General features: G+C 35.1%; 1 protein-coding gene across 2 annotated transcripts in view; it reads right to left on the bottom strand.

The window, feature by feature from the left end:
- The window catches only part of DppIII (dipeptidyl peptidase 3), a 43,552-nt gene that overhangs the window by 14,342 nt on the left and 15,349 nt on the right, over nt 1-13,861 (bottom strand). For both annotated transcript variants that reach the window (XM_081730187.1, XM_081730186.1), the window contains exons 6-10: nt 11,395-11,535; nt 9,329-9,459; nt 6,798-7,051; nt 3,750-3,892; nt 2,402-2,521 (exon numbers count right to left, since the gene is read on the bottom strand). In XM_081730187.1, coding sequence (XP_081586313.1) covers nt 2,402-2,521; nt 3,750-3,892; nt 6,798-7,051; nt 9,329-9,459; nt 11,395-11,535 — 789 coding nt within the window. The remainder of the gene's footprint in view (nt 1-2,401; nt 2,522-3,749; nt 3,893-6,797; nt 7,052-9,328; nt 9,460-11,394; nt 11,536-13,861) is intronic.

Here is a 13,861-nt window from a genome sequence, read left to right as displayed (position 1 = left end):
ACGCTTTTGAACTGCATTGTCCTCAGACCAAGCTTTGAAAAAAGAAATCGGATCAGGCTTCCTTTTTTTCAGTGCGGTAAAGCAAAAAGAAATTAGTCGCCACTATCAACGATTGTTTTATATAAACCTCAAACAATTACTATGAAGTTGCTGCCCTCGGCTCGTGTTTTATTTGTATATTACATCGAAGAGCAAATCCGATAGCAGCAATTCAATTACTGGAACACCAGTTACGTGTCGTTTGTCGTGGAAGACATATGTGGTTGTGTCAGTATGGATGATAGGAGTGATTGTAAGATTACTGTAAAGAAAAAAATATAAAAGTGGTGCTAAAAAGCGAGAACACAAACGAAGATGTGATTTACAAAAAGCTGCATCTGACCCAAAACAACGTAGGCTATTTGAATCTGTGAAGCCCCAAGAAACAAATGAGCGTGATGTGACTCATTCGAGTACTGCAGGACAGTTGCCAGGTATTTTTTTTCTGTCTAAGGTGTTTATAAATTATAATGTATACACCACGTCTTTAAACGATTTCAGTCAATTGTAGCTTATCTTTTATGGCTATTTTTACTTGAAATTACACGACTTTAACATGCGAACACGAAATTCACTGAACTGTTTGCTGCCGCGTAGTGCTTTCAAACGGGTCAGATCAGGCTTTCATGAGTCAGGGGTCGAGTCAAGCCTACTTGAGACACGGGTCGGGTCAGGTCACCTACGCTAGGGTCAGGACTGCTCTAGTCACGGGTCGGCTCGGGTCAACTTTCTTGTGCGTCGTTTCGGCTAAATCCTTCTCGGGTCGAGTGAACGTCGACCCGACCCGACTCATGATCCGAATAGGTTTTAGCCGAAACGACGCATAAGAAAGTTGACCCGAGCCGACCCGTGGCTAGAGCAGCCCTGACCCGACTTGTGACCCAAGGAGGTTCGACTCGAGCCCTGACCCGATTAAGCCTGGCCTGACCCGTTTGAGAGCACTAACTGCCGGCACTGGGCTAAGTAAGCATTGGTGTAACTTCTAAAAGTGCTGAACACTTATGCTGTCTGTCAAATCAGTGTGTATATCGTGTAAATGTTAACTTCCCTTTAGTTATTTAAAGTTAATTTAAAATAAAAGTGTAGTAAAATGTAAAAATTGTTTGTGATGTGCAAAGTAGGTGTTCATATGAAAAGAGAAGTTGGGACCAGCCGAGGAATGGGCGGACTACACTAGACGATACACGATATCTAATCTTTCTGCGACGTGAAGATATGATATTATGACTTACTTATGCCAAGGAAAATCTTGCGTTTCGAAATCTATCGCAAATTTACCTCCAATCGCATTCTTTGTGTTGCATTGAGGCCACGAAGTTACGGCTTTTTCAAGTTTCCAACACTGACGCCATGTCTGTTGTCTCGCCTGACACGCTTGGAAGGGGGGGGGGGGATAGTTGTCTGCTAAGAGCGGGGCGTACTTCCTCTAGATTATACAGCAATATCTAGACGAGTTTGTGTATGTGGGTTACTTAGTAGGTTATTCAGTGTTTCAAAGTTGACTTGAGATTAGTTTTTACTTATTGCACATGTATATATATTTTGGGTTTTCTAAAACATGGCACTCATTTTTTTTAAAAAAATAAATGGTTTAAATTCATTACATAAAAAAACCAATAGCACTATATAAATAACTGAAAGCACCAATTCCGGTATTGTGTGTGTTTACAATAAAAAATGATAATGCCAATTACACACTGTATGAGTTACTATTAAAATGTTCCTACTTCAGATTTTTTGTAATTAATGTTTTGCTTTTGTATGAATATATGGGATACTATTTATGGGTTCGAAGATGGACTTCTATATGTAATACATATGAAGAATGCCAAGTACATTTTTTACATTTTTATACAGTGGGCCCTCATTTCAGTTTAGCAGGGTGGGCCCTATGGTTGCCAGTCCGCCCCTGCTTAAGGATAAGAGACGATATTAAAGCAAGTGAATGAGGATGGAAGAGTTGATGGAATGAGAAAGTGGGAGGAAACGGGAGTAACTCGATAAAAACTACGAACACGATGTTGTCCACCACAAACTTTATTGGCCGAGGATGGAACCAGGGATCCCACGGAGAGCTCTACCAGTGAGACAATGTGCCCCCCTTGTTTGTGTTAAAATAAATACAAAGATGTTTATGTAAAGTATCTTTGTCTTTTTACAAATTTAATTAATAATTCATCCAATTAAGCTCTAAAGCTTAATTCTAAAAACATTTTAGAGATAGTTGTATCTGACCAACGACCAAAAATAATACCAATAACTTATAATAACATAAAGCGAAAATCCTTAACACACACAGTTTTATTGCTCAAAATTTCGTATACGATCTTAATTTTAGCAATCATCAAATGATTCTTCTTACCTTCTCACCTGTCACTGGGTTAATTAGATTGTCAGCGTCAAAATTAAACTCTCCATTATCTTCTTTTCTCAGTAATTTGCCACTGCCATGTCCTAACAATTCATGAAGACCAACTTGCACCTGTAATCGGAAATTACTAACATCAAAACGTTAGATGCGCTGATTATAAGACTTAAAAATTTAAAACAAGTATTACCTTTCAAACTTCTAATATTTTCATATGAAGATAAAATTGTATCTAATTATATACATTTTTCTAAATCTCTTTTCAGTCATTCAGAACTTAAAAAAGAAGTGAAAGAAGATAGGATTCGAAAAAGAAGGCAACATTATTTTTTTTCGACTTTAACGTATACAAGGAAGTTCAAATGACATATGTTGCTCCTTATTTTATCCTCCTAGTAGAATCATGTGATGTTTTATCATTGTGAAAACAATTATTCGAACTAATGTTGACAAAATAAAAAAAAATAAAATATAAGGGTCAATCCTCATCACATCATTAGCGCTGCCCACCGCAAATATCAGATTTCTACGAAATTTGGCATATAACATCTATAGGGAAATGTAAGTACCCGTGTTCTTTATTTGCCGCCACTGTTTCTGGTTAGTTTTTTACACCACTGAAAGATTATTGTGGTTTTGTAAATAGTGCGGTAAAAGGACAGAATGATACGCCTCATTTACGCTGTGCAAGAACATGATTGAAGCATAAGTATTGAGATTCACCTCACTAGAAATCTGATGATTTCAAAAATGACATGAATGGATTTTGAATCTTATGAAACATCTGTACAAAGTAGTGATAGTCGATACTGAAACAGTTTACACGTTCACTTATCAGAGTTGCTATATCTTTTACTATCAGGACGTAGGACATTGATATAGATACCTTTTGAAATACCACACAATTGCTATTATGGGGTTAGAAACTGCCGTTGGAAATTTACTGTGAGTAATCTACAGAGCACATAAAGTGGAAGGTTAGTAGGAAGTCCAAAGATACTCTTCTTTCTCCGAAATAGATATGTCGGCCATTCAGAATTTACTGTTATACATCGGGACATTGACCCTGTTAGTGAGGGTACTTTCGGTTTATGGCCGCGATCTCAAAATCCGTCATATTTGATCCAGGTCAAATTCTTCATATAGGAGGATAACGTGGAGTATCAGATAATAGTAGAAAATTTTCCTGAATCCACTTATGTAATCAGAGTTTTGTATTTGGAAAGTAATGTTATGTGATCACACAACTGTATTCGAGGTGGATGATTTGGTGTGGAATGACCCATATGAAAAGATATGACTAAAATAATTGCATTAGTTAAGCATACTTATTGATACAAACCTCAAATGCTTGAATTTGATATTTGACCATAATTTCTTGATCCTCAGCAGAAAGGAAAGAGATGGTCGTATCCTTGTAGCTGGCAGGAATCACATTTCCCAACGAAACGTTTTTGAAGCCTTCAGTTTGTCGAATTTCATCATCTATGGGAGTACAGAAAAAAGATTATGTTCTGATTCCAACTAATGGAAGTAAAATTGACTATTTAATTTAACACTTTACAGTATGGTCTGTGCGCTAATGGAGACTGTTGATAATTGAAAGAGAAAAAGATGGCAGAACTGGTACTCTGAAGTGAGGAAGGGACACAGAAAAATTCTGAGAAAACCCATAACACGTCATAAGGTCTCTGATTACACAAGGAACTTTCCAACAAGAAGTGAGTGCTCTTTCACTGAGCCATCGTGCCTCCACCAAGATGAAAAAAAAAAAGCTAGAAATACACAGTAAAACAACATTTGAACACTTTTACATTTCCGTTATATACAATTTACACCTTATTTAATTTTACATTATTATTATTATTATTATTATTAATAATAATAATAATAATAATAATAATAATAATAATAATAATAATAATAATAATAATATGATGATGATGATGATGTACAATCGTTCTCGTTCAAAAAATCTTGACCACCCATCTTGTTTTAAAAGGCAACCATACGTTGGGAATTTTCGTACTTTGGCTCAAGTAAATCTCTCAATTGGCCAAAAACAATCCACATTTGTTTGATTTCATTCGAACTGTAGGTTAGAGTACAGAGCACTTCAAAGAGAGAAGGATGGCCAATATTTTTTTGGAGTATGACTGTACGTACACTTATTCACACAAAATAGATTCAAAACCATACACAGAATAGTGGACTTTTATTAGAACTAATTGCCAGAATGTATCTATTAATTATAGTGTGTTTATTTATTATTATTATTATTATTATTATTATTATTATTATTATTATTATTATTATTATTATTATTATTATTATTATTATTATTATTATTATTATTATTAAAACATTTGAAACCGAAATAGCTTAAGCTCTTAACAGGCCTATTTCTAGATTTAAAAAAAAAAAAAAACTTTCACTCCGTTGGCCAGTTTCGCTCCAAAATGCATCCACTTCGACTGTATTTTGGTTACTTTCTTTATTTTCATGTTAACTACGTCATATATTTATTTTTTTATAATTACACATTAGAAGTTAACATACTTTCATAAGAGAAATACTAAATGGGCCAGACGACTCAGATTGGTAATTAAATTAAAAATGCATTAAATTCGACTTTTCTTAATTTTCGAGTTTATATCCGAGGCAAGGACATCCGCCAGTACTTGAACTAAGGACTATGCGCACCAAAAGTATTGCACTAGCAACTTTACTATGAAAAAGTTCTTACAGGATTGTGTCCGTAAAAGCATAACCAGAGGGAATTAATATATCAGCGAGTAACTATTACTATAAATAAAACTTTTCACTGACATATCAAGGAATTATTTGGTTAAACTCTATTCTTTTCGATTTGATTTGATTTTTAATTTAGCCTCCCGTTTAGCAGCGAGGCTATATGAGACATGGTCCTACAGCTTAACGTGGAATCCGAACCCACATGAACTCCAGCCGGGAATCGAATCCGGGTCTCCCACGCCAAAGGCGCGTATACTAACCGCTAAGCAATGAGGATAAACTATTTTCAAACACATGCTGTTTATAATGACCTAATGTATTATTATTATTTAACGCAAAAAGGTGGTATAGCAAATGCAAATATTGTTATCATAATAATCAATCACTGTTAATCCAGTGCTAGATAAAGGTTTCGTCAACACTTCTTCACAACCATCTATCTTGGGCATTTTTATTTTCCATAACACTCCCCAACGCTCTGTGATTTCGTTATACTGCCCTGTATAAGGACGTCTCCTCAGTCCTTCCTTGCCTCCTAGTATCCAGACAAGGATTGATTGCGAGCGTCTACCACCTTTTCTTCTTGCCATATGTACGGCACTATCACCTCAGTAATATTTTCACGGTAATATCCGTCATTCCTGTCATATTTCTGAGCCATGTGATTCTTTCCCTATTAGATGAAAGTTACACTTACCATTCAATGGTTCATTACGATTCACATAATGTTTCGAGATGTTTCGGTCTCTTCCACTGGTATCAAAAGGAAAATATAAACTAAACTCCCTAGCATGAAATCCCAACGGGCGGAAGTCATTTTAAAACTGGGAGATGTAACAAATAGGGATAAAAGAACGAACAGTACGTGCCTTTCAAGGGATTATTTAGTTAAAAAATCTATCCTCAAATACAGGTTACAATTTTACGCAAGAAGATCGCAAATGACAATATTGTTATCGGCATAATCAATCACTCTCAATCCACTGCTCAGCTCTTCTTCAGAACGATTTTTTCTTGAGCACTTCTTTATAATATTCCCTCGTGCTGTACGATTTCATCATGCTGCCTTCTATAAGAACGTTTCCTAAGTCTCTTTTTATCCCTTGGTATCCAGACAAGTTAATATCTCTGAAACCAATTTAAAACTTTTATATAAATGGAACTATAATTTCGATAGAGAATTTACTTTTTCACTGAGAAAATTACATTTACACCGCAGACAATTTGATAGAAGTTTAAACACAATCTGGGATTGTTCGAATAAATATAGAAAACTTGCAGTTACCACAAACTAGCAATTCTAGACTGATGGCCGCTAGCTACGAATACAGTCCATTGTTGGCTAATGGTGGATATAGTCCATTAGTTGTTGTACCTTAGTTTACAAACATTTTATTTGAAGATCTAAATGCTGTTCATTTACCTCATTCTTGTATGCACCCTTCCTATACTCCTTTTAGCACCATGCTACCTATAACTAGTTGTTTTTTTAATAACGGTTAGTGTGAACTTTTACTATTCTACCTTCAATTAGAATTTCTTTTACTTTAACAGAAGAATTATTGTGTAAACTGAATAAAATAAAAATCTGTTGTATTTTGCCAAATGTATCAATCAAGAAAATAATGGAACTTACAGTTTGGAATGTTGATACCAGCTGGAATTCCACTGCCTGCAAACGTCAACACATCAAGAGAGGTGAAGTCTGGCCGAAGGAAGACATCTTTTTCAAATTCCTTAGGCCATGGTAATTCAGGCAAAAATAATTCAGCCTTTTCAACAAGTTCAGTAAACTTTGCAGACATTTTCTTGTTCACCATTGCTACGAAACCTTCAAATTCACCACGAACACCTGCTGGATCTCGGTAAGTTTCAATAAAGCCTATATACCTGGAAAAGCATAAAGGAAATGTCTCATGTACGCAAATAGCAATTCAAAATGAGTTGCAAGACAGTATCCTTAAGTAAAGCATCTATCTATCTATAAGTAAAGCGTTTTAAGAAATATCTATAAGTAAAGCATTTTAATATTAAATAGTAGGTATGTGGCTAATAATACTATACAATTTTAATTATTTATAGCCTATACATGTAAAACTACATGTAAAAAGGTTTTCATAGAAGCAAAAATCTTAACACTTCCCAGCTTATACACTATAAGTCTATTATTTGTACTGTAAAAAACTGGCATCCTTTTATCTTTAATAAAATGTTCATAAGCATAATACGAGACAAGGTAGTGACATTTGGGATGCATCAAAAATATGCTAATATACGTAAAACCGTGTATATGAATTATGTCAGGTTGTACAATGAACTTCCTATATACTTGAAGAATATGATTAATGTTTCAGTTTTTCGTAAGAAGCTATTACATCTACTTGCTGTAAAGTGCTATTATACTATTAAGGAATATCTAAATGATTCATTAAATGAAGAGTTGGTAACAGATAATTTACTTGTGCGTATAAGCGGTTACCTAATTACGATGTAAACATTTATGTTTATATACTTGATGTATCCTATTTTATGGTTTTGTATTTTAAAAAGATGCATAAGTACAATATGATGTATACTTCTGCTACCTGACACTTTATTTTTTTCTGACAACTGGAATGCTAACACAAGACTTTATCGTGTTTTGTAAGATAATGAAACATGCAAATAAATGAAATGAAATAAAATATACGTATCTAAGGATGTCTAATTAATTTACACAGAGATATAGCGATAACTGCTTTTTCTCCTTCAAACATATGGTTTAAATGCCACACACGTTACGTTTTGTACGTAATAATACGTGGAACGTTCTAATCTTTTATGTAGAATAAAAGCAAGCAAAACTTGGATCACAATACATATTGCGTACAGCATCGACGAATCTGCGTTTGTTTGTGATAGTCGGTATTAAATACCAATTTTGGTAACTTGTTTTAAGACGTCAGACAGATTTTGCTTTTATGTTCAGTTATCCTCCGAAACTTTAAAACAAACTCACTATCATAATTCTTAAATAATAATAATAATAATAATAAACTTGCGTTATGATTGCAAATTTTGAAGAATGATACATAATGAAGCCCCCGGATGAACAATTGACGTTCTTGCTCCGTAATCGGGATATTCCTGGTTCGAATACTGCAGGCGAATGAATTTTCTGTAGAATCTTTCCTTAATCCTACCAGTTGAAAACATGTATAGTACTTTTAAATACAAGCCCTGGCTGATAGGTGTAATTTTCTTTCCACTTTCACTATTTAAATGGCCATTTGTATACGGAACTATCTTAAAACAAAATCTGCACAACACATCTGTTAATTTACTGCAAAAGCAATGTGGTCTTAGAAGAAGTAAACGTAAGTGCGTACCGTATTTGCGCTGATGTAAGCCGCGTGCCAATATAGGCCGCACCAAAACTTTTGACACGAGATTATAGAAAAAAGTAAATCTCAAATATAGGCCTCAGTACTAAATATACGAGAAAGTTCAATTAGACAAGTGCTTTGAGATGCATCTCTCTCTTCCTCCCCTTCTTTAACTCCTCCAAAACTAAGAGTAACACATGAAGATGACGTACTTCGTGATAGTGACGCTGAGATGGTAGGAAGTGATTGTACTTGATTTAGGTGGGTACAAACAAGCTGACACAGTTTTGCGAAACGAACTTGCTTTCCTTTTTTCAAGAACAGGAAAATATTCCGTATATATAATGTATAACAAAGATACATATTCCTGTTAATAAAAGTATTAAATGCACAAGTATTTTTTTTTGTGCCAGAGTAAGGTGTTATCGGTACCCAATGAAGGTGGCAATTTTTGCAAACAAATTCATTTCAACCCACAAGATACGTGTACATGTAATTTTGAAATTGATGATTTATGATTTGAGGGGGGAAATCTCAATTATAGGCCGCACCATGATTTTTCAAGTCAAAATTTAGGAAAAAAGTACGGCCTATATTCGCGCAAATATGGTAATTCATCAAGAAGATAATAGGGAAAGAATTATCAGTAGAAACACCTGCACTTTAAGAACATCAAATCAGTACCAACAAGTATAGATTAAAATGTATGTGTGAAATATCTACTAATTATTTTGAATAATCTGGAAAAATTGTCAACGTGCAGAAGTATTAAAGAATGAAATCAAAATGAAAGAAGTATTACGTTTCAACAACAGGTCCCTTGTCCTTGATCCAAAACCTTGAACCATCCTTATGTGCTGGTAGAGATCCGGTGACGAAACTCTTTACATAGTGATCCAACATCTGTTTTTCATTCTCATTCAGTGCGTGTTTCTATAAAGAAAAATAAAGTAAAAATAAAATATGAAGTACACTTGCATATATTTTGACACTATAGTAACAAAAACCTGTTCGAACGTAATTTCAAGGTATGAATATTTACCAATGACCCGAACATCGAATCCCTGGTCATGTCTTACTGTGCAGTTAGTTAACTCAATAATCTAACCTCCCTCCACGTCAGCCACACATTTTTGTTCTTGGAAACGATGGTAAGCTAGTCCGGGCAAGGATTAAGTAGCACAGTGGTTACCTAACGCATCGGTACAGTAAACGGGAAAACTTCGGTGCAATCTGAAGTTAGTAGTAACATTTTTCAATCTTTGAAATTAACACAATTTCACTTTTAGTAAAAATAAGTAACGAAAAAATATGGTTGTTTTTATGAAGATGTTTATATATATTACCTTTTTCTTCTGAATTTCTGTAAACGTTGAAATGGTTTTTGCTGTTCGTTTGAAAGACGGAATAACACATTCTCAACATCTGCAGTATTTTGGATTACAGTGATTAAAATCTTAAAATAGTTCAATATCTTAACCTTCTCCATACATTCATTCAACATGTTGACACTACTAGTCTAAATTGTATTAAGAGTCTGATATACTAAAATTAATACAAAACTTACCATTTTTCTTTTGCTTGTTTTTTATAAGTGAAAGAAGATAATAAAATTCAACTTACGACAATCATAGATAATGTTATTCTACAACAGAAAATATGAACCTGAAGAATTTTCAGTGTTGCCATCCATAGAGATTACAGTGTTGCCAGAATAACATTTCCCCCAAAATCTAAGTTAAGGCAGCGACTTGAGGAACGAATTCAACTGCATTTGATTACGAATCATATTGTTTTGGTATCCTGTGAACTACTTGTTAAATAACATTATCATTTAAATTTAATAACGGTATGTTACAACTATTTTATTTATTACAAACTAAATAAAAGTATTATTTATTCCAAGACAACACGATACGTAATCAAATGCAGTTCAGTTCGTTCCTCTAGTCTCTGCCTTAACTTAGATTTTGGGGGAAATGTTATTCTGGCAACACTGTAATTTCTATGGATAGCAACATTGAAAATTCTTCAGGTTCAAATTTTCTGTTGTAGAATAACATTATCTATTATTGAGGTAAGTTGAATTTCATTATGTTCTTTCACTTATGAAAAACAAGCAAAAAAGGGTAAATTTTGTATAATTTTTAGTATGTCAGGCTCTTAACTGCTCCCAGTTAAATATTTAAATTCCACTTTCACGTATCTTCAGTCTTAAATGAAACTTGACACAACAAAAATAAATAAATAAATAAATAAATAAAATTTGCTGAACACAAAACCTTACGCAGTGCATTGCCTCATTTCCAATCCCGATTTCTGAATATATTTGCAATTTTACGCTGTCGGCTCCCCTTTGAGCCTTGCTCACTTAGAATACAAACAGGAGCAGAGAAATAAAAATATAAATAAGGCTCACCTAGAGAAAAAAATGAAATCTTTCTGTTTAACATTCTACAACTCTGGGGAAAACAGTAAACATACACCTTGTCCTATCTATTACTGCTCCTGTTTGTAAAGTGATGTAGCTCGATGTGAAAAAATATGCATTGTCAATTGGCAAGTAATACCAATAAATTGTGATAGAAGCAGTAATCTTATTTTTCTTCCTCTTACTTTTGAACTCCATAAACAAAGTTCCACGAGAAGCCCAAAAGCGTGAAAATACACTGATTAATCAGGAATCGGAATTTAAAACATAAAAGATGATTGTTCAAATTTCTGAGCCAGTTAACATACTGTTTAAATCTGAATAATTATTAAAATACAAAAGGCAAAGAAAAGATGGGCATCTATGTTTAGATAACAAACAGGAATCATAAACATGTATTACGCAGATGAAATAAATTTAAACATAGCTTAACTTACCTTTGCTTGTTCTAAATTATTGACCACCAACTGCATTAATTTGGAATAGTCACCTCGAGTGACTCGGAATTTTGTTCCCTTAAAATCCTCAGTCTGTGAATACCTAGGATCAATTCCTGTTTCTACAGATGCCAACCGAACCTTAAAAACAAGACAAAAAAAAAAAAAAAAAAAGTTTTATACTATGAAATGTAACGAACAAATTAATATATGCATCATCGTTTGTAGTGTAGAACCGAAGGTTTAGCAGTATCAACACTAGGTGCAGTATCTCAGATTTAGCACAATTTTTACTCGAAGAACCCCACCAGCCACATTTGCATCATTACCTCAAAGTAAAATACGGCAAGAACAATCGAGCATTCAAAAGTGTTTGCTATAAAGCATTTCCGTACATTGAAAAGAGTCGAATGTTTTCGTTGCCCAACAGGAAGAATACAGAATGATGTATTCACATAGAGCTTTGAAAAAAATACTCGAGTTTTCGAAAACACGAAAACAGAGAACATAACAAATTTCAGATTGCTTGAGCTTCGTTCAAACAAAAGAAATATAAAGCTCTCGGCAAAATGCCCAAAAATTATGTCAGCATATCAAAAGCGTGGAAGACAGAGGGCACCAAGGTAAGTCATCTCCCACTTTGACTGCGTTGCCGATTAATTTCTGTCACGAATAGTAACCATGGACGAAATATGATTGTACTGTCACGAATAGTAACCATGGACGAAATATGATTGTACAACTACGATTCTGACCGAAACAACAGTCAATCGAGTGGCGCACTCAGGTTTTCCTCGCCCAAGAAGTTCATAAGTCGGCTGGGAAAAAGCTTGCAACATTCTTTTGGGATAAGTAATACTACCTACCCAAGGGTCAGAGATTTAATGCAGAGTGTTACTCAGCATTACTCACACAACTGAAAGATAGTGCAACGCCGCGGAAAATTGAAAAAGGAATCCTTTTCTTTTAGGACAATCCCGTTCAGAAATCACAATCTACACCCTTCTCGAACCACATAGTTCATGTGATCATCAAAGTCGTCTGCATTTAGCTACAGATTTCCACCCCTGGCTACTTCTCTCATCGTGTACGTTGGTAAGTACTTTATAAACTCTCTACAGCACTCTTGCAGACAGACATCACTTATAAAACTCCTGTCGTAATACTTAACTCATTTGACGATGAACTGAGATTGTATTATGCCCTTCCGCCTGGAGAAATCGAATTCTATGACGTAGTTCACACTTGGCGGGTGCCTCGATTGCATTCGATAGGTTTTCACAATCGCCACCCTACTATGATTGAACGGTAGAATCTGTCTATCAATAGGGGGATGGACACCGTCCAGTGAATAGCTTTATCGTACCACTGTTTTGTTTCCACTCATGTAAATTCTCGCCGTAATCATTACTTATTAGACAATGAATTGTGGTTGTATTATGCCCTTTCGAGTGGAGCAATAGAATTACATCACGTAGTTCACACTTGGTGGGCGCCTCGATTGCACTCGATATGTTTTCGCAGTTGCTATACTCCAAAATTATTGAACGGTAGAGTCTGTCTATCAATGGAGGGATGGTCAGAGTCCAATGAATAGCTTTACCGTAGCCAGGGTGTCTACTAAAATTTCAAAATGAAATTTCGTGACCTTTTGTTCCCCAAACCACAAAATTTAGTAACATTCTCAAGAGTGAATTTAGGTGGAAATTGGGCCGAATTTTCATGCATACGATAGAAGCGTGCTTTGCTTGTGATTTGGTAGCGTCTAAAGCCGACCACAGACATTTTTGGTGGTGAATTTTAACGTTCTATAGAACAAAATTTTCCAGTCTATACTTATATTTGTACAGATTAAAAAATCGTGACCCAAAAGCTAAACTTCGCGACTTTTTCTTGACTTTCAAGACCGTTTTCTGATTTCGTGACTTTCGTGATCGATAAACACCCTGGTATCACCGTTTCATCATCACTCATATGAATTATCGACGTAATTCTTACTTATTGAACGACGAATTGCGGATGTATATATGTCCTTTCAAAATGAAATTTTTAGTTTTACGTCCCACGAATATGCCAGTTAGGCTAAAGGAGACGGTGATGATGAGAAATTAATGAAATGGTGGAATGAAGAAAGTGGGAGGAAACGGGAGAACCCGAGAAAATCCACGAACACGGTGTTTGTCCACCACAAGGTCCACACGATGCGAGCTGGGATCGAACCAGGGACCCCAATCACCGGAGGTGAACGCTCTACATATGCCCTTCGACTGGAGAAAGAGAATTACATCACGCAGTTCACACTTGGTGGGCGTCTCGATTACACTCTATATATATGTTTTCACAGTCGCTATTCTACAATGATTTAATGGTAGGTCTGCCTATCGGTGGGGGTTTGAGTAATGTCCAATGAATAGCTTTGTCGTATCCCCGTTTAGTCATTTTACGTAGTTCTCCTCTGGTGGTTGAA

This window comes from Thermobia domestica, chromosome 11 (assembly GCF_964235325.1).
Source record: "Thermobia domestica chromosome 11, izTheDome1.hap1.1, whole genome shotgun sequence".
NCBI lineage: Eukaryota > Metazoa > Arthropoda > Insecta > Zygentoma > Lepismatidae > Thermobia > Thermobia domestica.
Note: the sequence above shows the minus strand (reverse complement) of the source record. Positions and strands in the feature narration are given on the sequence as shown.